Source organism: Malaya genurostris, chromosome 2, assembly GCF_030247185.1.
Source record: "Malaya genurostris strain Urasoe2022 chromosome 2, Malgen_1.1, whole genome shotgun sequence".
Taxonomy (NCBI): Eukaryota; Metazoa; Arthropoda; class Insecta; order Diptera; family Culicidae; genus Malaya; species Malaya genurostris.
The window spans coordinates 7501435-7528855 of NC_080571.1; the positions used below are offsets into that span (position 1 = coordinate 7501435).

Sequence of the window (27421 nt, forward strand, 5' to 3'; positions counted from 1 at the left end):
GGAAATCCATAAATTATCGTTTTATTTTGACATAAACAAAATAACTGATTTTCTGTCACCGGTTCGGCTCCTATAGCTTTTCGTTCTTCGTAGCTTCCCCCACATGCTGCTCACACCTATACTCATTCGTTCACAGATCCGGCTACCAACGGCCGTTTTTCTTAGTTTTTGTTTTTCACTTCGATTTCTCTGTCGAATTTTACTCATAGTTCACAGGGTTTTCTACATGTCTTTTCTTAGTAGTATTCTGTATAAATATTATAAATTACACTTTAAATTAATTTGGTGTCACTTGGCTTAAACTCTACCTAGTATCTCATTAGACTTTGCTCTACCGCTCACACACGCACTAAATGTCTACACTAACCGTGGTTTCACTCCTGCTGTCACTCTCACTTTCGTCCGGTTCGGAGATGTCTGCGACAGTGGTGGCATTCGTTGTTTCCAGCTGTTCGCTGCTGGCGCTGCTGCTGCTGCTGCTACTACTGTTCTGAAGAATCGTACTCTCGATCGATGGTTCACTGGTACTGGCCAGCGTAGACATTGGAACCGTAGTCTCAGCCGGCAGTTCCGGATCTCTGTGATCGATTTCGTTGCTTTCCGGCGTCCGATCGGACTGTTGTTCCTCTTGAGGTTTCTGCGTTTGGTTGACGATTGCTCGGGCATGATTTATGATCGACATGGTCAGATCTTCCAAGGTTGGCGACAGTCTGGACGACCGTCCGGAAAACGCAGGGCCGCTGCTGGCAGCATCGCTAGCTTCAAACAGAATGATGTTGGTGTTGTTGGTTTCCACGGGTTTGATGTCGGCTTTTATCATTTCGTACGATGCCGTCGGGAGTGTTGCTGCGACCAGTTTCGAAATGAGCGGTTCAGCGACTAGAACTTCGTTTCCCGTTTCTTCCGTTGCGGTATCCCGTTTGGATTTTTCGTTACTAATGTTCTTCAAACTGATCGGGGCTACGGCGCTTTCTTCTGCTTTGTGATCTTCCTCTTCGGTTGGCGGTCGTTGGTCCAATCGATTGCTGTCGAAAACGGTCGAAGTAACTCCGGCAACTGGTTTAGGGGTGGTGCTAGTCGTGGTTGTTGATGGGGTAGCCGTGGTCGTGGTGGTGGTGGTGGTGGTGCTGCTAGTCGTTGTCCGAATTCGGTGCGGTTTAACCGAGTGTTGGGATGAGGTCGGTGTTCCCGCAGTGGACAGTCGACGGTGCGTGTAACGAGATCGACCCCGTGAAGCTCGTAATCGGTTCACTTGATTCTCCAGGCTCGATCGGGTTGTTGCTTGAAGTGACATGGAGTTCTTCACGTCCGAAGTTGGCGATTGTTCAGAGGAGGCCGCCGAAATCTGTTCAATACTTGCCGACGAAGAAGTGGAACTGGATGCCGAATGCTCTATGCTTGTGCTGTTGGATTTGCGTGGTCGTTTGGGGATCCACTTCAGGAGCGGTTTTTCGGTAGACGAAACACCAATCGAATTCGTTGTTGACGACGAGGAGCTGGGGTATGGTTTGTAGACGGTTTTGATGATCAATCGCGGTCGCATCGTAGTGATGATGTCATCGGATTTCTCGTGTTTGTTCTTAAAATATGGCTGATAGTGTGTGAATGGTCGTTCCGTGATTGCTGATGTTAGGGAACTGGTACTGGTACTGGCACTGGCACTGGCACTAGTTCTGGTCGGTGGCGTTGGAGTGGTACTAAACCCTACCGGAAATGCCGGGGTGGTCAAGGAAGTTGGGAACGGAGTCGTGGAACTGCTGTAGGGTTGAGTAACGAAGTTCTTCGGTTTCTGTACTTTGTGACTCTGTTTCGGAGTGCCGTAATAGGTGTTGTAGTCTTTCTCCGGCGGTGGCAGTTGAACACTCATCTGAGCTTCGGGACGGTTGGTGGCATAATCGGGTCCTTCGCTGAATTTCAACGGTTTGCTACTGGTGACGGTGACGTGATGATGGTTGGCATTAACTTTACGCTTGGAACCTTGCTTCTTCGGAACCTTTTTCACGTGTGCCAGTTCTACCACTCTCGACGGAACAAAGTCGAAACTGTCGTGATTCAGATAGTGATAGCTTTTCAAAGTCGACGAGATCGGTGTTTCGATCTGGGGAGGAGCGAGCGTCGCCGACGGTTTGTACGAGAAGTGCGATGTGTATTTGGGCGTGTAATTTGGTCCGACTGTATGTGGGAATGCTGCCGTCGTCGAGGAAACCGATGGACTCGGACTAGTGAGCGAGATGGGAGTGGTGCCCGTCGATTTCTGATACAGCGGGTCCGGTTCCGAGTAATGCTTACCACTTTCGCCAAGATTTGTTGCTTTATCGTCCAGGAAATTACTGACGAACCCCTGGTGAACCGAAGATGTGTGACCGATCGAAGGAGTGAACGAGCTGTCGCCTGCCGTGGCGAATGGGAGGACGGTTGTGGTTTTTGGTGTGACTGCGTTTTCTATCCCAAATGATTGAAATTTGGGTGAAGCAGAATCGATCGGTGTGCTTCCAGCGGTGTCTGGGTCGACCTTGTAGTAATTTGGAGGAGTGCTGGTGCTACTGCTGATGCTGCTGGAGACGGGTGGTTGGAAGGGCGATGGTGTGAACTTTTCTCGCACCCCGGCCGGTGATGATTGCACCGTTGGCAGTGGTGAATAACGGTGATGGGCGACGGTTGGACTTACGTACGGACTGGTCGATGGTTGCGGAGTGTATTTGAACGGGAAACCGGAATTAGTGGTGCTGTACTTCAGCGTGGTCGGGATGCTGTTGGGTGAGTGATGCGGGAAGTGGGTTGTCTGATTTGGATATTTGGGTACCAGAAAAGCCGGAGGATGGTGCTGCGGTGCAAGGAAGTGATTGACCGGGGAATAAATATATCCGGGAGCCTGTTGCATGATTCGAATCGGAACGGCATGGAGTCCATCTTGGGGTGGAGCATAGACCTGTCCCTGGGGTGGGATCAATTGAACATGCACTGGGATTGCGATCGGAGCTTGAGGAACTTGAAGCATGTGGTTGGGAGAGATTGGAATGTGATTCAGCATCATTCCGCCCTGTGGGTTGTAGATTGGAATTGATTGGACCAGGTTAGGTGGAAGGGGTTGCATCGGTGGAGGTGGATTGTTTTGTTGTTGACTTTGTGGTTGATTCGGTTGCTGCTGCTGCTGTTGTATTTGTAGTGGCAGCTGATGTTGTTGTTGCTGCTGTGGTTGCGGTTGTTGCGGTTGTTGTTGAGGTTGCTGTTGCAGATGATGGTGATGATGGATGTGGGTTGGTTGCATTGCCAATATTGGCGGCGGATATCTGAAATTTGGCATCAATTGTGGTTGCGGGGAAGTTGACTTCGTTGTCACACTGTTGTCCGTATTCGAGTTTGCTTCCACAGCGTCGGTAACTCCGCGGAAATCCACCAGCCTGGTGAGATCCTGTTGGACGTTGCTCGGCGCGGGAATGTGAAGATCTTTGATCAGCGGAGGCATCGGCGGTGCAGTTGGTGCCAGTGGAGCGATAGACGGTCGTGTGAAGTGAATGTGGTGATAATATTTTGGTGACGTCTCCGGGAATTTGATTCGATTGTAGCCGGATCCGTACCGGTAAGACTTCGGTGGATAGGGATTAGGCTTCGGGGAACTGTCACCACTGGAAAACAGTGACTGAAGCAAATATTCACCAAGAGTTATCGTAGCCTGGGTTGGTCGATAAAGCCGATTGCCACCGCCGAATCCCGGATGATACGGCATGGCAGCATCGAAAATGGCTCGGTCAATAAAATCACTTTTCTTCATCATCGGAATCGCATTCGGCGACTGGATACCGAAGTAACGCGGATAGTCCTCATCCCGGACCACGAAACTTCTATTCACGATCGCACTTTCGTCGAACAAAAAATCCTTGATCGGAGCCACGGTAAATTTTAGCTCGTATCGATGGCCGCGCAGATCATCCCGATGTCGAATCCGTTCTACCTTCCAAAAGGCACTGATATTCCGTCCGCTCTCCTGCCGATAACCGGGATCGTCCTGTACAAAGTAGTACTGATCATCGCTTTCCTTTTCCAACCGCCCATGCGCCAGTTCCACAATATCACCGAAGCGGGGCACACTCAGGTCCACCATTCCGATGTACGGTGCCGCGTAGATGGCCTTCTGCTGTCGCATAATGTACTGTGGCTGGTAGGTGGTCGCGCTGCCATCGAATGAGTGGGCACTGCAAGGTGGAAAAAGAGAAACGAGAAAAGAAAAAAAACAAAAAGAAAATCGGTTTCTATAGGTGCTTTAGGTACATGCTAGGCTTAGGGGCGTGTCAGGAACAGAATAGACTGTTCCAATTCATTGATTTTAATATAGCGAAATTCTGGCTACACTGTTATGCAACTTACTTCGTGTAATCAAAAATGCAGTTAGTTATATCATTTCTCTATTGGATGCATAACCATTGTTTTATCGAAGGGGGAAGAGCAGAAATGCTAACTAGCCATTTTCATTTGCATGCATATTGCAACGGGTCGCTAGGAAGCCACGAACCGAGTAGTCGCCGTTCCGCCACTTTCCTGCAAATCACTTGCATTTTCAGAGTGAGTGGTTGAAATGGTTTAATCACCAATTTTTAGCAATTTTGCGTCGCGACATAATTTGAGTGTAACGTCTGTTCAACAAATAACAACTAGAAAAAGGTACATCACGTGACACTACTGTCAATTTTCTATAGAAAGTAAGTTTCCAATGTTTTACAAAAGAATGCTATCAGTAGGTTTTGTGTAGGAATTCCAGAGTGCATGGATCATGTTTGAGCATCTGTCAGCAACATTGCATAAGTTTACCTGTGTTTTTCTGTAGATCATGGCAAGTACTGAAACTTATAGAGCAAAAGGAGGAGAAGTAGAAGAGGTTCAAACGATTCAAAAGTGGGATGCAAATTTTCGCGAAAAATCTGAGATATTGCTGCTTCAGAATTACTGTCAGATGCAAGAACAGTTTGTTTTTTTGTACACGGGCAAAATTCCGGTACTAGAAATGAGCAAAACGAGTCATGATATGGGAAAAATAATATATTTTCATGTTATGATAATACACCATGATTAAAACTTCTCGGATCATGATCCATTTGGACTGAATTCGCTCAAATTTAAACGCACTTGACGTTGTTGGGTATAACTACAGGCGTGTTTCTGCTACGATGGTAATTTTGGCAACATAAATTCAGGCGTCATGTTTTAAAATATGAAGATTTCAAATATGATTTGATTGGAATAGTGTGATGAATGTATTTTTTACGCGATTTCAACTTATGTCTCAAATGATGTACATGTGAATAGCAAAATAGTAAAAAAGCACGACGAACTTCTTTTAATCAGAATCATTAACGATTATAATATTGTTTTTGAATAACGACGACACTAAAATAACGTGTTCACTTGCGTTCATTGCTCCAGTGGTTTGATTTTGTGGTTTAGAATTTAAACACTTAAACGAACTGCATGAAAAAAACACCTCTTAAAGAGAAACTATATGTCGAATTCTTGCAAATACCGCGGATTGATTTTTCCTTTTATGTTTTCAAACATCGTTTGCAAAATCGTCTTATTTAAAATATTTAGGTGAATAAATTTAGCTTGAGTTGTAATATCTATGAAACAAATTAAACAAAGTGGTTGAACAAATTTTTTTTTTCTTATTTTCATTAGATGGTGTTCCAAATTCACTCTCGGCTCTCAGAATATTAATCTAGCAACAACGGTCACATCAAATATGTAAGAATACATTCAAACAAAATGTAACATTGATGTTTGTCAAATGAAAAGCATAACCGTGCTTAGTCTCTTATGATGTCAATTTTCGGTTCATTATCTTAATGTTGTCAATTCTCTATCAGCCAGTGCATAAAACAAAACGATTATTTAATAAATATGCTTCAGGATCAAGTAAACATTTTCAGTAGTTCTTGCTTTTCAATGTCTGATTTTGGCCTTACCATTAATTTATTAAGCAATCTATCACATCACTTGAGACAGAGGGTTCAAAGTGATATCCGGGTAGAAAATTGTAGTTACGAGCTTTGAACGAAATACATTCCTCAAGTAACGCATTTTCGAACCATGATTAATTTTCATGGGAAAAGACTTATTGTTCATGGTTTCATGAGAAGTTAAAATGATTGATTTCATGATTTTCTAATCATGACAGCAGTAACGGATTTCTTTCCGTGTATCATTATTACAAAAAGTCATTCACCTGCACTTAATGATTTGGGATTTATCAAAAAAAGGGTGGAAATCGTTCGTCGTATGTAAGTATGTTCATCATGATACAGTCGCAACAATTAACATACGCCAAGTCCGGTTAGCTATTTACACCACCGAATTGTTTTCTCAAACCATCAAATGACCATTGCACCGAAGCCAACCAATTCGTATGAAACGGGCATAAACGATAAACTGCTTCTTAATTCAACGAGTGGTTTTATAATGGCTTCGTCTTATTCGAATAGTCTAAAAATAACATTTTATTCATTGAGTTAATTCCTAGGTAAATTCAATAATATTTACCAGGTTACAACAATTTTATTAACGTTTACATCCAAGTATATCGCTTGCATGGGAAATAGGGCACAAATGGATACACGGATCTGACAAGGCAGTAACTTGGGACCCTTGCTTATCACATAATTTTTTAACGATGTTTCTTTTGCTCTGGGAGATGGTTTGAAACTAGTTTAAGCGGACGACTTGAACTTGTGCATTGTAATTCGAACTGGAATTGAGGATTGTCGAAGGCAACACCATCAACTTCAGCTTCTCGTTGATTGGTGTTGCAAAAAAAAACTTAATTACGAACAATGAACTGTAACATTCGACTACAATATTAGTGGCTCAATCCTGACGAGAGTTGATCAGGTGAGTGACCCTGGAATACAGCTGGATGAAAAATTATCGTTTGATTAGCATCGATCACTTATAATCCAAAACACTTCGATTGGTTTTCATTTCAAAAATCGCTAAGGATTTCAAAGATCTTAATTGTCTGAAGGCTTTGTACTGTTCACTTGTCCGGCCAATTCTTGAGAACGGATCAGTGGTTTGGTTCCCTCACAAAAATTCATGGTGTTTGCGAATTGAAAGAGCTCAAAAACGCTTGGCGCTGCGAAACTTATCATGACGAGACCCCGCAAGCCTGCCACCATATCCGGAAAGATGTCAACTCTCAGAAGTCGATACGTTGCAACGCCGACAAAAAATGCAACAGGTATTAATTACCGCAAAATTGATTAACTGGGATATCGATTCTCCTGTGCTACGTTCCAAAGTCAAATTTCGCGTTCCGAACTGGACCTAAGAGGTGAATGACCTTAAGGCTAAAACCTCTGAAGTTGAATCATTGAAACTAATTGGCTCAAGTGGCACGTTCCCAACATGGAAATTTAGATTTTCATATCCGATAGACATAACAATGATCAGTAAATTAATAAATAAATAAATATTCAGATTAATTCGGATAATTTAAAAGAAGTGTGTTTTAACTTTTACGGCGCTCTTTTGGTAACATTACGAGAATCGAAAGTATCAGCATAAAACATTTGAATTTGATTCTTTAGTAATTTTAAAAAATAAGATCAAGTATGTCTAAATCGGTTGGGCCATCGTAGAGAAAATTGTGCGACTGACAAAAAGTACCGTTTGTCGGTTGTGTAACTTATCCGGTTATATATCGCTTATATACGAATTAGGAAGTGTCCTCTAGAGTTGTGTCATCCTTTCGCGAACGTTTCCAAAGCACTAGTTCCCCTAGAAGAATGAGTGAATTAGAGTTCTTATTTAAAGAATGATAGTTCTCTATTCTTTTCAATAGAAACGGAAGAAATCGAATTCTTTAAGGGAGTGTACACATTAACTGCGTATTTTGGAGTCATAATTTGTAAAAATACTTGCCAAAATGAACTCATTCCTATTAAATTTGTTCACAAGAAAAATACAAAATTTCAGAAGAACGAGAGAATGGTTCAACAGCACTAGTTCTTTTGGTAGAACTCTGAGCAGTTCTTTAAAACGAACGATTTTGCCCATCTCTAGTGCCCACCATAAGCCATAGCTTCCAAACGAGTCTAGAATTGTAATTTGATCTATGGCTTCGAAATAAACCATATTTTGCCCAAATATGGGTAACCATCTCTGAGAAAATTGTGCTGATAGAAAAAAGAGCTATTGGTCGGTTGCGTCACTTATAGGATTATATATAAGAGATCCGGATTGTACTCCATGAGCCGTTTTATCGCATCAAATAATCCAATAGTAGGATCGAGTGAGTTTTTTAAATCGACTCAGATATGTTCAAAAAATTAATTAAAATTAAATTAAAATTAAAATTAATAAACGGAGAAGTACACCATGAGCCTTCCGAACGTGATCAATGGCCTCATAGTAACGTTCAGACGAGTCTAAGATTGTTGAAAACCATTGAACTCGATAAAATAGAGCAAATAGTGAAGGACTACAGTTTGTCGGTTACGTTATATATACAAATATTTTTCCAAAACCTGTTCACCAAGACTTTTTTAAACATGATCAATTACCTAGCAAAGTCCTGGCATTCCTTTTGTGGAATTTGGTCTTTCTGTTTCAACAAACTTCGCAGCCGATTCTTAGTGTATAGAATCATTGCATGGCTAGTACTATGAATCCTACTGACACTAAGAATCCTTCCAGGTCGGGGCGCGAACATACGACAACTGGCTTGTGAGACCAGCGTCCTATGCATTGAACCGCCAACCCGGGACAACGATCAATTACCTGGTAATAGCTATTGAATGAGCCCAAAATTGTCGAAATCAGTTTAGTTAGCTCAGACAAAAAGTTCAGTTTGTCGGTTATATCATTTATACCATTATGCCGCATCGGTAGTGTCATTTTTTCATTGAACTGAATCAAAAATTGTCGAAATCGGTCAGTAAACTTGAAAAAATTGATCAGATAGAATCAAAATGCGGACTTCGGTTACGTCACTATTTCCATTTTATCTCCGGGGCCGGCAATTGTAGCCATTTGATCTTCGAGCTTGGGTAGCTTTCAAACGCATCAAAATATGATTTAAATCAGATTAGTCATCTCTGAAAAAATTGAGCACTAGAGATGGCCGGGTAAGCAATTTCTGAACCCGAGTAATATCCGTTTAAAAATGAACCCCACAAACTTCTTTTCTGAACCCGTATCCGTCAAGTTCGGGTTAGATTGCAGATGCAAATACACGGAACCCGACAATTTCCGTAGGTTTTCATCACGACAACGCTGAGCCATGCAGTGTAGCTTCGGTCATTAATAATAATAAGATTTGATCGCCCGCTGTATAGTTCAGATTTGGCGTCATCCGACTACCATGCCTTGATTTGGATTTTTTTTTGGTTTGAGACAAATTGACTAATAACAGTAATAGTTTCAGATGGACAATATTTTCAATAATTCCTCCTTCTCACTTCTTGTCACTTGTGTAAAAATTCACTTAGTAGAGCATTTCAATGAGTTTGATGAAATATGTTGTGTATTTATGAAATGTTTAAAGTGAAAAATTTACTTATCACTTGCATAATACTACAAAACAATTCCATGAATGAGCTGCAGTGAATATGAAAAAAATCAGGTTCGATTTGCTCTGATTTGGACGATACTTTGTGCACGTCTTTAGTAGGGAAAATCTTACATTCGCACGGATAGAGACTCCGATTCGACTCAAGATTGATTTTAAAAACCTATTTTAATCCACCTAGTGGTGTAATCGCCAGGGCTGGCGGTTCATAGCATAGGATACTGGTCTCACAAGCCAGTTGTCGTATGAACTAGCCTCGACCTGGAAGGATTCTTAGTGTCAGTAGGATCGTAGCAGTAGCCATGCAATGATTCTGTACGCTATGAATCGGCTGCGAAGTCTGTTGAAACAAAAAGGTCAAATTCCACGAGAGGAATGTAATGCCAGGACTATTACGCATATTTTCATAATGATTACTAAGGGATTTTACAAAAAAAAACTTTTCATTGAATCTTGAATAAAAACAGGAAAGTTCGTTTGAGCCAAAAATAGCATAACCTTTCCAATGATTCGTTTTCTCCTGTTTATTACAGAAGAAATTCATCAAAATACTGCAATTTAAAAAAGTTTAGGAAAGAGTTTCGAAGATTTCTGTTGCATAATACTACTACATTGATATACTACAATTCAATTTGAGTTAGTGAAAATCTTTTCAATCATATGTGATAAAGTAGTAAACTTACACCACAATTCTGAATTTCGTTCAAATCGCAATTGAATCGTATTCTGTATCTATATATCGAGTTTGAGTTTTTCATACAAAAGCATCACTCGATCGAATTATAGAATGCAAATTTTGACATTCAATCGAAGTGATCCGATTCGATCGAAATTCAGAATAGTGGTGTTAATTTTATCACATTTGATTACTTTTGTCCGTACTTCTGGAACCGAAAGCTGGATATCATATTAGTTTAAAGTTGAATGAACCGATTGCCACTATGCCACATTCGGTTCATTCAACCATAAACTAATATGACCTACAAAAATTTTTACGATTCTCTATGACGATTTGAATTTTGGAAAAAAATATTCCGGTAGTCGGACTGGGATAAAATTCAGCAAATAACTTATTGGACTTTCAATGGTTCATTTGGTTACAGACTGTCATGATCTGTAAACTAGAGAAATTCACTAGCCAATATAAAGAGATATCATGTTTTAATCCACCTAGTGGTGTAATGATGCCTTTCTCATATCTCACATATTCTCATATATAAATAATTTTCTTTGATTCCTAAAAAATCCAAAAGGTTTGTCCATAAACTAGTACGGAGTAAAACCGGTATAATCGAAGTTGGTTCGAGAAAAGTGACTGGGATCCATTTTTGAGTCTATGGCTACAATCTTCGGCCATGCATCAAGAACCCAAGAACAAGGAAAGCCAAATTAATGTTTGGCCGTCTACGGACCATGAATACCGATTGGAATAGTAATCATACTGTAACTCTGGAACCGGAAGTCGGAACAAAATAAAACTCAGGAACTTTGTACAGGACAATTGTACCTTTTATTTGAATCTAAGTTTGTAAGAATCGGTTCAGCCGTCTCTGAGAAAAGTAAGTGCATTTATTTTCATATTTTTGCACATATCCCCCTGTAATTCTGGAACCGGAATTCGGGTTCGAATAAAATTAAGGAACTTTGTGTGGGATCACAAGACCTTTCATTTAAATCTAAGTTCATGGAAATCGGTTAAGCCATCTCCGATAAAAGTGAGTGCAAAAAAATGTTACACACACATACACACACAGATATTTTGCGTACTCGACAAACTGAGTCAAATGGTATATGACACTCGGTCCTTCGGGCCTCGGTTCAAAAGTCGGTTTTCACAGTGATTGCTCAACCTTTCTATATGAGAAAGGCAAAACATATCCTTGAAATTGAAATTCTTACACTAAGCACCAGTGCAGTAAAATTTCATTCAATTCAATTGAAACTAAATGTGAAACACATTGACGATCTCTCCACTGCAGTAAACTTCACTCGCTGACACACACAAAGTTTGCTGACGGTCCGAACGAGCAGCATTCAGTTCATCACTCGTTTCTCTTCAATCGAGGCTCAGTTTAACCACCGTCAGTTGATCTCTTGAAGTAACAAAATATCTCGTTCAATAGTGTGAGAGCGGCCTTCAAATGAGGTTCATGTAAACATTCGAATTGGTTCAAGATAATAGATGAAAGACAAACCAGATAGCTGAAATATCAATCACAGAAACATATAAATTAATTGTTTCCTCCTTAAGTTTTCATTTTTAACACTTTACTCCATTTATAATTCTATTCGTACGAAATTGCTTACTACCAAGAGCGAAGACAATGAAGCAGCTAGACTACTTGGCACTTGAAACTGAGCAAGCAAAACTTCAAATGACTAGGTACGATTACTCAACTGACGATGAATTCTGGGAGCTTCACTTGAAAATGGCAGCAAAAGTCAAATGAATTAGAAGGGATATGCTGACGGTTAATGGCCATAAATTTCATTTTCATCTAATATTATTCGATTGAAAATGAAATTTTTCCGCACTGCTAAGCACCCTACCTCCGGAACCAGGAGTTTTAACCGAATAAAAACTGAAATATTTTTATGGCATCTTAAGACCTTTCATTTGAATTTAAGTTTGTAATAAACTGCTCAGCCATCTCCGAGAAAATTGAGTGACAATATTTGTCACACACACAGTTCGTTGAGCTGAATCGAATGGTATATGACATTCGGACCTCCAGGCTTCGGTTCAAAAGTCGGGTTTCACAGTTATTGTATAGCCTTTCTATATGAGAAGGCAAAATTGTTAATGCTTTTTCAAGTGTTGGAAATTAACGAAATCCTGAGTTCTTCGAATTACATCTTTAAATATCTCATAAACAGTCACTGCTAGTAGAAAGATCAAAAGCAAAGTCATGGCATTACATTCCTTTTGTGGAATTTGGCCTTTCTGTTTCAACAGACTTCGCAGCCGATTCTTAGTGTACAGAATCATTGCATTGCTAGTACTATGGATCCTACTGACACTAAGAATCCTTCCAGGTCGGGGCTCAAACATACGACAACTGGCTTGTAAGACCAGCGCTCTATGCATTGAACCACCAACCCGGGCCAGGAGAAAGATCACTATGAGCAAATTTTTTAATTTTGATCATGATCTAGTGTTTGAAGACTGTTTTTAACCAAAAAATATGAGAGTTTTACAAATGACTATAAAGTATTTTGTTTTAGGCCTATTTTGATTATGCACTAATCAAACTAACGTCAAATGCTAATTTTAAATCAAGTTATTACAAAATTATTGATATCGCTTAATTCATATCCGAGAAAATTGAGCGGTAATGAGTTATGACGTTTACGCCACTTATACCATTATACCACTGAAACCGAAAGTGACAGCCATTTGAACTTCAAACATGTTTATTGAACTAATAGTAGCATTGAAACAACCTCAAGTTTGTGGAAATCAGTTCAGCCAACTCTGAGAAAATTGAGCGTAAGAAATAAAGTGCGTTTTGTCGGTTACGTCACTCATACCATTATATCCAGAAATCACAGCCGTTTGATCTTCGAACTTGCTCAATAGTAGCTTTCAAACGAGCCTAAGTTTGTTAAAAAAGGGTTCAGTAATGTTCGAGAAATTTGAGTGCGAAAAAAATTCGTTGAAAGATGCACACACATACATATATACTAACATAGACTTTTTTTTATCTCGTTGAGCTGCTTCGAGTCTGCGTTCGAAAGTAGGTGTTTCCAGAAATTTTATTGTCGTTCGCCACAAAGTCGAAAGTCAGTCTTGAGTCGACCTGGGGTATACGTCGGTGTAAATTAAATGGTTTGTCATACTGAAAACGAGTACAAAGTTTCAAAGTTTCTTATGATTTGCTATCCGTTCCTTGAATTTCTTTAAACTGATTTCGGTTGCGTGTTTGGGTAATAATACATTTTTCAAACTATTTTCAAAATCAAATCTTGTCCGTTGGAAAACTTGGAATCAAACTGTGCTGCCCATATTTGCATATCCGTCCCATATGGAAAATCGGCATGTTGAGAAAAAGACTGTTCAAAATTTATTTCCAATTTTATGATTTCTTGTGCTTGTATCGAAACGCTAAATATTGGTACTGTTGAACGAAATTTTTGTAATACTCCACTAATATTTCAATAATCAGTGAGATTGACATGTGAGTGACATTTTGCTGATCAAAAAGGACGAAAATCGATATGGGACTGATATGCGAACATGACCACTGTTAATGTGGTGCAAAATTTCCAAACTTTACTATCATGTCTGTTATTTGATAGGTTATGACGTAGAAAAAAAAGTCATGTTACATTGCGAGGTATTTTAATTGAAATTTAAATAAGTAACAATATAGTAAAATTCTAAAATGTGTATGGTTTTGTAGAACTCTTTAGGAATAGTAGATATTGTGCTATCGGAATTTTTGATAATAAAAGAATGGAAGTTGCTTTTTTGTAGGTTGAGAAGCTGGAACGAGTTTTTTATTTCTAACATCAAATTAAAAATAGCGACAATCTTTATTTAAAACAGAGTGTTTTGATCCAATAGAAATGTTTCTATTATTTTTCATAAATTAATTCAATAATTATTATTACTGGATACTTATAATTTTTTTCAGTAAATCGTAGCATCATGAGCAATAATCTAAACAAATAGGCGTATTCGACTCACCTGGTTTTATTATCGTTCAGTGCCAGGAAGACAGTCTCCTTCAGTACCTCCTCCCAGGGTACCGCCGTAGTGCCGGTAACTTCTCCCTGCTGTGCAGGAACGACATTGTCCAGGACCCCCGGACCGGTGGTGAACTCGTGGGGTCGGTAGTACAAAATCTTGCCCGGATAGGTTTTGAGCTGGTGTGGTGTCAGAATGATATCACGGTTGCTGTAGTACTGGCAGTGGCTGCCGGTAACGGAAATCTGTAACGACGGAGGGATGAGATAACACAGAGAGGGGGGAACACAGCGGTGGTTTAGTGGCATACAAAAACAAAGTTATTTTCTGTGCTACATTGCGCAAGCTAACTCTGCAGGAGATCATTATCGATAGAAGACTTTCGAGAGACCGTCATCGTCATGAACATCGCCGCCACCGCGCCGCCCTTGACTGGTGCGTTAATTACATTCAAAAGACGCGCTCAATAGAGTTTCGTGCCGATTGCTTGCCTGACTGCTATGAAGATATGAACTAGGTTTAGTTCTAGCTGGTTGCATTTAGTTGTTGTTGTTGTTGTTGTTGGTTTTACTCTAAGCAAAGCTCATTATGGGAACTGCTTTTGTCTGCCGTCGGTCAGCGAGTACCGCGCGGGTTGAAATCAAATCAGAAGGAAAATACTTAATGGACTCGAGCTTACGCCGCGCCCCATTCCGGTCGGTCAGCGATTTGCGCAGGCCCAGTGTCAGGGGCGCGGTTGAAGACTTTTATTTCTCTATCAATTTGATCTCCTCAATGTTAGCTTCAGCAACAGTCCCACGAGTGGGTGAGCGGGTGGTGCATGGTTGGTAGGGCGGAAATTAGAAAGGCTGCAGTTGACACAATTGTTTTGGTGAGTTATTGGTCATGAGTTTACCGAGATGCCCAATTAGGCAGATTGACTGCTACCTTCCGTTCTAGAATTTTTGATGTGAAAAAATGCTCAAATTGAATTCATTTGTTTTTCTAGTAGGCACATTGCAAATTCGATTGTTTATGTTTACTTAAATAAGAGTAATAATTCGGTATTACTTTGAGCAGAGGGTAGAAACACAAATATAACGCTACAGCATATATGTATTATTATCGATATGTTTTAGTGTTTGGATATCCGAACCATTGAATTATCATTAATGAGTGCTTAAATATCAATAGCATTAGAAAATGTAACCTAATGCAGAGTGTCGATTCTGGGGACCATGGGTTTTTGAAGAATTTTTCACTTGAATCAGCTAAAAATTTGCAAAATGTGATGTCTTGAACAAGATTAATTTTTCTAAATACAAACTACATATTTTAGCAACTTTGCATATACATACAAAAAAAAATTTGAATATTACAGGTGACTTAATGCCTCATTGGATGTAATTCCTGAAAATTTCATTTGAAATGACTTGGTGTTAGATTAGCTTGAATTTTACTGGTTTCGACTGTAACTTGTGCTTTCTGCTAGCAGATGCGACTGTATGAATTTGAATGCATCTTTTACCAGTCAAGCAGATTCTTCTGTGGCCAAGGCGATTAACGGACGTACTTACGATCCAATGATTCTCGGCTCGAATCGCGGCGGTTGCTATCAGTATTTGTTTTTATTTCAATGAATTTCAGGTCATGTTGCTTTAGAAACAATATTAAATGATATGTGAATCAATATGAATATTATGAACAGTTTTAGAACCGGAATATCTTCAATTCACTCTCTTGTAGTAAATAAATTCTAACTAAACGATAACGACAGCTTCCGGTACGTCAGTAAAGACGTTCCACTTCAGTGAGAAATTTTATTTGCAAAAAGCCATCACTTTTCGCTTGCTTCGTTGTCTATGTTGTACTACGAGGTGGCATTAACATTTCAACACATACTATTGATGCATTGGTGAATAGAGGACGAAGCGTAAAATAAGTGACAAAAAAGTTGCTGGAACCTTTACGGAAGAAAGAGTTGGAGAAAGTTACAGGCAAATTTCTGCGTTTCTTCGAATCATACATCTTAATATTTTTTTCGGTGTATCAATTTTGTAAATTTTTTCTATTCTCAAACGTTTCGTTCTTGCGGGTTTAACTACGCCATTTAATCTAGCTATAGATGAACGGGACAAAAAATGTAAACTTAGACGGACGTATTTTCTACAAAAGTGCTTCCGATGACGGGTCACCAGTGACATTCTCTTCCTGAACTATCTATGAGAAACCTGAAAAAACCTTCGATGAAAAACAATTACCTGTTGGAGTTTGAGTGAAGTAATTGAAAGAGATCGCCCTGTAAAAGATATTTCCATCGAAGTAATATATTCAACGAATTGGGATTCTGTAAAATGGCTTTTTTCGTTTAAACGACCCATTCGACGAAACGGCTTCCGGCGTAATGACTTTTGGCTACATCATCGCTAAGTTTATCTTAGTGCAATCCAGGTCGTAATTTTTAGCCTTCAATATATATTTCGGCATACATCAGCCGGTATAAATATTTCAGATGATGATGGAGAAGGGATATTATTAAAAGAGAAAATGATTTCGTTTTAATCGTATCGTTTCAATTCAATTCAATATAAAAGATACTATATATAGCAAATATTTGTATACTAAGAACTAGATTCTAGGTTTTCTACAAATCGATCTGGAAAATCGAGGAAGATCAGGGAATTTTATTTTCAAACATTAGTCGACACTCTGTTTTCACAATTTATTTCGAAATAGTACAGAGTGAAATAAAGAAATAATGTACTAGTAAAAATCCAAAAAGAGACTTTAATACTATATCCAGCCGCATTTAATTAAGGTTCAAATTTTGCAATAATTTTTCTCAGCAACAGCCAAAAAAATTGTGGTAGTCTTCAGTGAAAAAGATAGCCAAATAAGTCAGAATTTATAAGAAATTTTTGAAAAAGTACCCCCCGGAGTTAGGATTCGATCCTTGCATCTCTCCTAATTAGTGGAAACGCTCTTCCGTAGAGCTACCCAGGAAATGCGAGGAAACCGAATCTCACAAAGTACTCTTATAAAATTGAGAACCATAACATTAACATTTACGACGATCATTAAGGTGAAATGTAGCGGAATGTGTTTTTGATCAACTATTCAATAACTATACCGATTTTTGAAAAACTGAAAACATTTAAGTTTTCGCAATTGTATTTCTCACATCTAAGTAGTCTTAGAATTTTAAAATTGTGCTTTGTCGAGCTGTCATTGCTTTTTGAAATGTATAAACGGTTACGGTTCCGTTCCACGGGGGTGGTTTTAGAACTGAAAAGTAGTGTTCGTAGCAGAATTGCACAAAGAATCTGAAAATGCAACTCAAAATTATAAAACTTGCAAAAGCAACCGAAATTTGATAAAGTTTACATAAAATTTTCCGCTTTCTTTTTATTGCTTGGGCACTGCTGTTTCATATTGAGGTGGTGTGAGAAATCCACGGTGGACTCGGTTGTATTATATCGTGAGCAAAAATTACATATCAAATAATGACACGAATTTATGCAGCATTGGGCTTCGTGTTGAATTGAAAACGAGATGAATACAATAAAATGGGTATTGTGAGAAATCGTTTATTTTCTAAGTAACTGTCATTTATATTACTAGTAATGTCCAAGTCTGTTGAGTTGAACTCAGATATATACATGGGAATCAAGTTAGTCAATACATGTAGGGTAACAGAGGTATTTTGGCCCACTTTGTAAAAATATTCACCAAATGTTGTAATATCTTTTAAAACCCCTTACACAATAGGTAATTTAATGTGATTAGCTTTAAATTGATGCAACATGGGTTACTTAACATCGATTAAATCCCTAAAGTTTGTTAGGTGGGCAAAAATATATAAAATGGCCAAAATACCTATGTTACCCTACATATAACCTCATGTTAGTCAATCATAATTACTCCTGGTTACTAACTAGTGTAATAGTTATTACTAACAATAACGATTGAATTGGGATATATTCAAAGTGTTAAGGATTCAAAAATCCAGTACAAATCAATGAGTCTTTTTTACAAGTCATCAAAACGAGTGGTAAGCCCACTGTGCTCAATAACTGAAAATATTTCTGGGTCCTATGTGTCGGTTTTTCTCGTTATGCTTTGTGCGACGATTCGGCCAACTCAAGCGAATGAAATTTTTGTTGGTTCTCTTTTAATATTGCCAATTGTGACCTCATATGTCAAATAATTTTCACAATACAGTCATCTCTTTCCATTGATGGTTTGCGGATTCGAGTACTAATTCTGCGGTAACATTTTTTACTAATAAATTCCATTAATAAATTCAGGTTTATTCAGGTAGTTTACCTACTCCATCTCATTGCTTATATCCCAATATTAAACAATTCATGCGCATCTCTAGAGTTGGGAAAGAAGGAATTTTTTGTGTCAGTAGTATCGTAGTTCCAGCCACGCAATGATTCTGGCTGTGAAGTGTGTGGAAACAGAAAGATAAAATTTCACAAAAGGACTGTAATACCAAAGCTTTGCTTTCGCGATTTGGTGTAATATTTCCAATATCTTTAAAAAAGAGTGATTTGAAAGAGTTATTTTTCCTCGATTTTCAGAACAAAGTACACGCGTCATTGGTGCCCACTACTAAGACTATACCATTCTACATCGAATTGAGACAGAACGGGTTCTACTTGCAAGATACTTTAGTAGCTTACGAAAACCAGAAAGTCAACCACCAATTTTGTCCAAACACGTTTTTTTGTTGTTACGCTGATATTCTGGCTGATAGAAGCAGTGAAATAATTCAGATTTGCCATTGCAATTATATCGACGAAGGATAAGACTTTAGCTTCGAACTGCTTGCCTATACAACAATTTATTTGGCCTAGTTTTCTAAATTTCTTTAACGGACCGAATTGCCCGTTATTCCTGAGTTGGTGCCATAAATAACATTTGAGTTCTTCTTCAAGAAGATTATTGAGCAACTCAACATCGTGACAGAGAAGTAGCATACACGCTTACGAAATAAAGATGTATATAAGCCGCCGAAAAATTTGTTATGGAACTAAAATTAGTATAAAAATCGAATATTTCGAATCTCGTAATCAGTAAGAGGGCGTACTTGAAATTATTGCAATACGTAACAGTCTGAAACTTCTTTCTTTAGTTATTCGCCAAATTTTGATCCTTTTCTGTTTTTAATGTATTGTTCAATTGCTGTGAATGGAAGTGAATCTAGTGGAACTAACTAAAAAATTGTGTAGTCCTGGAAAATCCAACAAAATCCAGAGTTGTCGCAACTTGTTTTTAAGAAAAAATCCTGAAAAATGTTGAATTAAAATTAAAGTTCAAGAGTACTGAAAAGGTTTAAGGATCGGTTATAATTTTGGATCACAAGTGTGAAGAAGGAAGGATAAGACACAAAAAAAAAACAAACGTTTCCGCCTCGAATATTTGGTTAGGGAATTTTCATTTTTATTGTGTTTCTTTGTTTCATGAGTTAGATCAAAACAAGTTATGCACATACGTATTCGTCATCATGTTTGACAACCTCGCGTGAATTTCTAGTCACGATGGTATTTCGTCAAACGGGCAAACGTAAACATGTGTACGGAAATGAAATCCAACTTCAATCGATACAATGAAACAACAATGAATTTTTACTTGTAACTTTATGAAAACATATGTAAAATCATTACGTCGCACTAGTTCGTTCGCATACATGAACGAACGCAAGGTGAAACAAGTAAAATTGGACTAGTAGTGTAAGAAAGGTTTCATAATAGTATGAGACAAAAAAAATGAACAAAGACAATGGTTTACTCCTATCGTGCAATTATTCCGATACCGGTTCATATGGTTTTGAAATGAGTATTGACACGAAAGGTACTGTCTGTTTTGAAAAGATGGTGGAAACATACACCGGTCGAAGTATAGTTGGTGGATTCGATGGGCAATAAATGAATCCAAATGAAATGTAAAAAAAAGACGCGAAATTGATTATGTAGATCCTAGATTTAGTATTACGACTCATAGAGATGATGAATGAACGTTTCACATGGACTCACAAATAACCTGCAATTCAGTTGCTGTAACCTACGAGGTCTGTTCAAAAAGTTCCCGGAATTTTTTAATTGCGCGCGTCTGGAGAGTCCGGTGGTCAAAATTTTTTTTATTGTGTTGGTACATATGTCCCTAATGTATGGTGAAATTTTCAGCTGTATTCATTGTTTACATTCTGTCTTGTAGCGGCTGGTGTAGACGTGTTTTTTTTAGCTCGGCGATTTTTGTTAGTTTAAACAATGGAAGAATTGAAGAGTCAAAGAATTTGTATTAAATTTTGCGTGAAAAATGAAATAAAGTGTAACCAAGTGTGCGAAATGTTACAGAGAGTCTGCTATGAAAAAAACAAGTGTTTACGAGTGGTATCAGCGTTTCCAAGATGGCCGCGAAGACGTTGAAGACAACGAACGCTCCGGTCGACCCAGCACGTCAATAATCGGAAAATGTGGGAAAGGTGGAAAAAATGATTATGGATGATCGCCGAATCACTATTAGGAATGTTGCTGATGAAGTTGACATATCAGTTGGCTCATGCCATCATATTTTTTCAAATGTTTTGGGCATGAAACGAGTGGCAGCAAAATTCGTTCCAAAACTGCTGAATTTTGATCACAAAAATAAACGCATTACCATCGCTCAGGAGCTGTTAAACGACGTCAACGACGATCCAAATTTACTTGAAAGGGTCATAACTGGTGATCCTGTTCCCAAAGTTGAAGAGACCCATGAAAGGACAGCGTTTTTCATCGATTGAAGAGATAAAGACAGAATCGCTGAGAGTGCTACAGAGCATTACAAAAAGTGACTATCAGTGGTGTTTCGAAGACTGGAAAAAACGCTAGCATAAGTGTATTATATCTAGGGGGGATTACTTTGACGGGGACCATATAGATGTAGACGAATAAATAAATATTTTTTTAGAAAAATGAGAATTCCGGGTACTTTTTGAACAGACCTCGTATATCTTCACTTTGTTTCATTAGTCAAACCTCTACATTATTTTGCTAATTGTCTGTTCTACAATCAATGATACCAGTGCGTTAAACAGAGCTAGTAGATCTTACTATTTTTTACAACGTAAAACGAGTCAAAATTTGTCCAGCACATTTTACTTTGTGTATTTGATTCAAGACGATATTTTATATTGTAATTATAGTATTAGTTGATTTCAAATCACTGCTGGGAACAAAACAATAATTTCCAGATCATGTCTAACAAGCTCGCGTCACTCAATGCTTTTCATGAAATAACATTATTTTGGGCTATTTTCACAGTTTATGTAACTTTACTATTGAGTTATTCTAGAAATGAGTACTCCGATTTGAATGAAACTTTCAACACGTCTTCAATATGGCAATGATTTTTTTTCACAGATTGATTTTCAAAAGAGCGTATTTTGGGCTCAGTAAAACTATTATTCCAGAAGTTTTCAGAAACAATTACAAGTGACTTTTTGAACGTTTCAAACATCGAATTGATGGGTCAACCGGCGTACAGCCCTGATTTTGCTCCTAATGACTTCTTCTGATTTCTATACGTCGAAAATAAATTGCACGGTCAACGTTTTTCGACACCTGAAGAAGCAGTTGATGCGTTCAAAATGCATATCTTCGGATATTCAGATACCTTCTTCGGAATGGGAAAAACTTCTTAGAAATTGATTCGACCGCATGCAAAAAAGGTATTAATTTGCAATAAAGTCATTTTAATAACAATTCTTTGTTTTTAATTGTTTATGATTTGACAAAAAAAACCCTTTGCGGAGAAAAATTTCGGCGAAATAGATCATGCACGATTGCTTTCAAGTTCATAACGTGCTCTTAGAAGTAAATTTCAAAGTGCGTTCAAACGATTTTAGAGATTTTTTTGTATTTGTTTTGGAGCCTTTTTGACTATTTATTTTTAATAATTTATTTTATGCCGGTCAGATTTCATGCGGTTCAGGTCCTATACAAGTAAGTAAAAATTAATGAATAAAATGTTTACTAGATCTTATTGGTATCCCTTTTCTCGGTGGTGTTCTCATTCCTGAAGAGAAAAGTTATGCTATCATTATGAAGTATGATTTTTCAGACGATATCCGAAGGGACGAGGATCATATACAACTCGACTTCATTTTCGTGCCACAAAAACTCGTATTTGATTTGTGATCCTGGGCCCACAAGTTGATCGATAAGGAGTTTTGTTAAGAAAATCATTCGTCTTCGCTTCGTCAGTGCATAGCAGTTTTAAAATTAAATTATTTTGTCTCTTATCAGCTCATTATAAACACTCGTGGTGGATTTGCACTTTATGTCCGCTTAGCGGTTCAAGTTGAGTTGCTAAATGGCATATTAGTTTGATATAAACTGGGATGCACTAACGAGTCTAAGATGGCACGTAAAAATATTTCAAATTGCCAATTGTGAAAAGTTTTTACAATCAACGTCGTAAAAAAGGTACAAACTTTTCGAAACTGAACCATGAAGTTGTGAATAAGGATGTTAAAATGGAAGCCTTTGATTCTTTGACTAAGCATTATAATTGTAATTAGTATTTATTGTACTTTACAGCCTTTTACGTACAATTTCAGTTCCATCGATTCTATTCAGGCAGGTGCGTCAACGAAATGTGGATAAAATTACAAAAATAATTGAAGTTACCCGGTAGGTTAGAAGTCGTAGCATCGCCTGCAAACTAAAGTTCGATCAAAAAATTGTTTTAAACCATTTGATCAAATCAGTATTTCAAAAGAAACTTGAAATTCGGATGCCACACCGATTATCACCAAATATATCTTATGGATCGAATTTTCATTTTCATATTTTCATTTAGCGGAAGGAAATCGATTAAAAAAACCTAATTCAGATCTTTGCTGGTAACAAACTGGCAATTTACCAGAAGTGACCAGAATTGGCCAACAGAAGAGGTGTCGTGTTCCATCAGGACAACGTCAGGCCTTGGTGTGATCATAGTAACTGATCAGCATCTTCAGGATGCAATTTTTTTTTTCACTATTAGAAGATATGAAATTTACGCTTTACGTAAACTAAAGCATGCTGTAATTTCGATGTCGATGTATCTTCAGTTAAATTAACTGTGAAATAAATTATGATATGATTTATTTTTACATGCTTTGAATTGTAAATTTAAGTGAATTGCGAAGTTCCGTTTTTGTGCATGGGAATTACTAAATTTTTTCGTTAATCATCAATCAATGATCAAGACTGAAAGAAGCATTTTGAAGCTGTCCTTAGGATGGTAAATTGTAAAACAAAATTATGCATATTCAACCCAAATCGAACTACCCGTGACTTGTAAAATGAAGTCTTGATGTTCGTGTGAAATAATAAATATCTTTATCCCAAACCTATATAAATAAATCAAGTTTTTTTAGTTAAATCCGGGTACGATACACAAAAAAGGTTTTTTTTCAAATCAAATTTTATTAGGCTCATTTGCTTTAGCTTAACGTGACTGAGAATCAAGTTTCTTGAAATATGCTCGAACTGATAATCGAATAGCTTCAAATCGATGGGTTTAATTATAAAAAGTTCGAAATCTCTTGGATTTTACTTTTTTCGTAAACCTCTACTATTTCTACTATTTCTATCCAAACGAATCCTAAATCGAAATTTAGTATATTTCATTTTGCCCAGTGAGCTCGAGTTTGACAAAGTTGAAGTATCGGATGATGTTTTCTTTCCTCTGCTAGTTTTGATTAGAAGTTTAATGCAACTGTATCAAACTCACTTTGGTTGTATAGCTCGAATCTTTTTTCGTTGCTGTCTAAATTGATGATAATTTTAGAGCATTAAAATTGCTTAACGGATTATGTTGATTCATGAGGTGGCCTTAGCAGTTCAACATAATCTACTAATGCACTGATGAGTCGAAGACGAAACGTAAAAAAATATTAAAATTTTGTCCTATGCAGACATCTGTAAAATTTAACGGTGGAGAAAAAATCTTAAGTAAAACTCAATGACAATATTCTTCACATTTGAAGTTCATAGAGATCAAGTAATTAACGCAAGTTTATTTTATATTAAATAGATAGTGCTAGTTTAGTGAATAGAAAATGCTGGTAATTTTTAAAGTATGAAAATGAGTGTGGAACAATTTCACTTTCACTTTTTTTTTGTTAATAAACTTTTAAACTTCAATCAAATAATAAATTGAACTGAAAAATTTGCCAATGATTGATAGATGATTCACCAGTTGATGGATTATGTGTAATGAAGTCAGATGAATAATATTGGTCATTGAGTTAAAAACATCAGAAACTCAATGAAAAGATCGTGCTCTAGAAGCGCTATGGCCAAACCACGAGAGACTATTATATATTTTATATTCTGAGAAGAATTTTCAAATTGGTTAAAATATCCACTTTATTAGAACTTGAACTTGAACTTACAGAAAAATTTCTGAAAAAACTTTCTCGCTGCTTAAAAGCTGTACAAGGAGCTGCTTCAAAGTTTGTTCTGTTGCATCGGGTGAAGATTAAAGTATGAGCAATTCCCTAAAAACGGACTGTTCAGAATACTTTGTATGCTGCTTAACCCAAATCTTTTTTACGAACTTTCAGTAACTTGGGCTAAATACAAATTGTAAATATATCCCAATGTACCGAATGAACAACTCTAGAGAAGAAAGATTTCAACATTTTTTCCTTTATCAATTCAAAATCTGATTAGTGAGCGTTTTTAAACGATCACTGGCAGCTAGAATCACATCTTGCAGAGAAAATGTCTATTATATCGAAGCCATTAGAGAGGGATCTTAGTTCAGTGCAATGACTAAAATAATCAACAGCAGTATTTGACATTCTCACATTATTTTTTGGTGATATTTCTGTTTTGAGCTGAAGCAAATATGTGTCGAATTCCATTGATTGTAGGTTAAGTATTCAGAAAAAAATTGAAATAAACGTCAACCACTTAGTCGTTCGATAATTCTGCTGTCCGAAAACATAAATTCGAACGAATAATTTTTGGGTGAAACGAAGTTCGACGGGTCAGATAGTAATAAATATATTTTTCCTAAACCTAATATAAATCACATTTCTTCTAATATGTTTAAACCGATAATCAAATAGCTTCAAATCGATGGGTTTGATTATTAAAAGTTTGAAATCACTTGGGTTTTCTTTTTTTTCTGAAACCATAGAAATAGTGTCCAAATGGCTCATAAATCGAAATTAAATCTATTTCATTTTGCCCAGTGAGCTCGAGTTTGTCAAAGTTAATGTATCGGATGATGTTTCCTTTTCTCTGCCAGTTTTAACTAGAAATACAATGCAACTGTATCAAACTCACTTTGGGTTTATAGTTGGACTCTTTTATCTTTTTTTTGATGATCATTTTAGAGCAATAAAAGTGCTTCGCGGACTATGTTGATCCGTGAGGTGGCCTTAGCAGTTCAACATAATCTGCTAATGCACTGATGAGTCGAAGACGAAAATTAAAATAAGATATTTGGTTCTGTACTCATGAATAAACGAGTCGAAATTGAGTTTGTTAATTAAAGTTTTAAACTTCTATTCATCATTAAATGCAACTCAAGTAAAAATGATGGACTTCTATTAATTAGTATGATTAGCTTGAAGAAAATTCGGATCACAATTTCGATTTATTGAAAGACAGAATTTTGAAAGATTTCAACCTTCAATCCATTTTTTTAAATAACTAAAGCCTCTAAATATGACATTGATCGAACGGATGATGGTGGAATTATCTCACTTTCGGCACTCGGTGATTTATCATCCCACCTAGTAAAACTTCTTTTGTTCTTGCAGGCTAGCAGGTATTGTCAAAGTGCTACTTTGCTTATGCCAACCTTACTCCCCCAATGTATTGTTGCTGTTCATGTTCAATCGTATTTCCCAACCTCTTTACCATTTGTCTCCACTCGAATCTCGAATCTGCGCGGGACAGCACAGTTCCGCAGATTCGGATGGGTTCTCTAGATTTCGCACTCCTCGCGGTGCCATTCTGTGGCATGATCAGCTTACCATGAAAAGAATTAAACAGATGTTCATTGTATATCCGATGTAATCCATGACGGTTCGTGATTGGTTGCTGACAGTGATGGATTCCGTCGTGGTTCTCCTCCTTCTTCTCCTGCTCGCTGTACTGCGGATCTTCCTTGGTCTTTGCTATCGACGTTTTTGGCGGGCAAATGAAATCCAGTAAATCACAAAACATTTAAACTTTTTATTTTTCCTCTATCTGTTTCTGTTTCTTACAACTAAAACACTAATTTGATTCACTGAAATAAATCCTGTCACTTGATCATTGTGTTTGTGTGTGTTCGCGCGCTTTTTTTTCTTCCCTTTTCCGATGCAGGGTTGTGAACTCGGTGCGTTCTTCACAGTCACGATTCACAATCTTCTGCACTTCCGTTCCGCTGCAGAACGCATTTCACTTTCCATGGTTCATCAGCAAAAACCTGCTACAGTTTTCCGTTTTTGCTTCCGTACTGCGCTTAAACCAAGAAGACTGAATTAATGATTCCGGGAGGTCTCCGCGATTGCAAACCGTTTCGAGCGAGCGTTTTTCATCAACTGAAAACAATAGCGAAAATCATTTTCTAAATCATGTACCCGCACGGAGCGCGCGATTCGAAACCATCATCGGTAGCGCCACTATCGGAACCGTCTTGTGGGGTGTGGTGGCGTCGGGGAAAATTCGTACCCACCATGACATGAGTGCAATGTGGTGGTTAGTTGATGGATGCGGTGCGGTTAGTTCTAGCTCGTTGAATTCGTGATGCGGCCGCGGCCGTGGGTTTCGTCGTTTTTCCGATCGTCGCTCGTTGAAATCTCTCTGTGGCACGCTCGCGCCGTCGCGTAGTGCTGAAGGCAGTATCAGCTAACAGTCGGGATTCCTTTTGGAACCGATCTGTCGATAAATGGCAATAGCGTGTAATATTTGACGACATATTTGAACATTTGAAGCCGAGCAGCGAGGTTCCTCACTGTAATTGATCGTTCGGAAAATAGTCTTGTTTGGGAGGTGCTGTTTGTTCATTGGGTTTGTCGTTGAATGAGGAACTAACACCAAAGGAGGATGTTGTAGCTCACTGGAAGATTAGGTTATGCTGTATCAATAAATATGGGGCTGTTTGATTTTCATGAGTTCGTCGGCTATGATCCGAACATCCGACATAAATCCTTA

The 27421-nt window shown here is 37.9% G+C and overlaps 2 protein-coding genes across 4 annotated transcripts in view; one reads left to right on the top strand and one right to left on the bottom strand.

The window, feature by feature from the left end:
- Window positions 1-27421, top strand: part of LOC131427620 (nuclear cap-binding protein subunit 1) — a 318774-nt gene that overhangs the window by 1867 nt on the left and 289486 nt on the right. The gene's annotated exons all lie outside the window — the stretch shown is intronic.
- On the bottom strand, window positions 15-26769 carry LOC131427619 (adhesive plaque matrix protein-like). Of its 2 annotated transcripts, XM_058590989.1 has the most exons (3): window positions 26257-26769; window positions 14250-14494; window positions 15-4193 (listed from the first exon to the last, which is right to left on the bottom strand). In XM_058590989.1, exons 1-3 carry the CDS (start codon window positions 26302-26304, stop codon window positions 350-352), a joined length of 4137 nt encoding a protein of 1378 aa, XP_058446972.1. In that variant the 5' UTR covers window positions 26305-26769; the 3' UTR covers window positions 15-349. The 2 variants fall into 2 exon arrangements, with proteins under 2 accessions (XP_058446972.1, XP_058446971.1); XM_058590988.1 differs by lacking the exon at window positions 26257-26769 and having other exon boundaries at window positions 14250-14780.

Excerpts from the sequence above, each read along its gene's own strand:
- LOC131427619 (XM_058590988.1), bottom strand. The coding sequence starts at position 14,557 with ATGCCACTAAACCACCGCTGTGTTCCCCCCTCTCTGTGTTATCTCATC. Across the intron at positions 4,194-14,249 it reads CTGAACGATAATAAAACCAG|TGCCCACTCATTCGATGGCA; the intron begins GTGAGTCGAATA and ends TCCACCTTGCAG.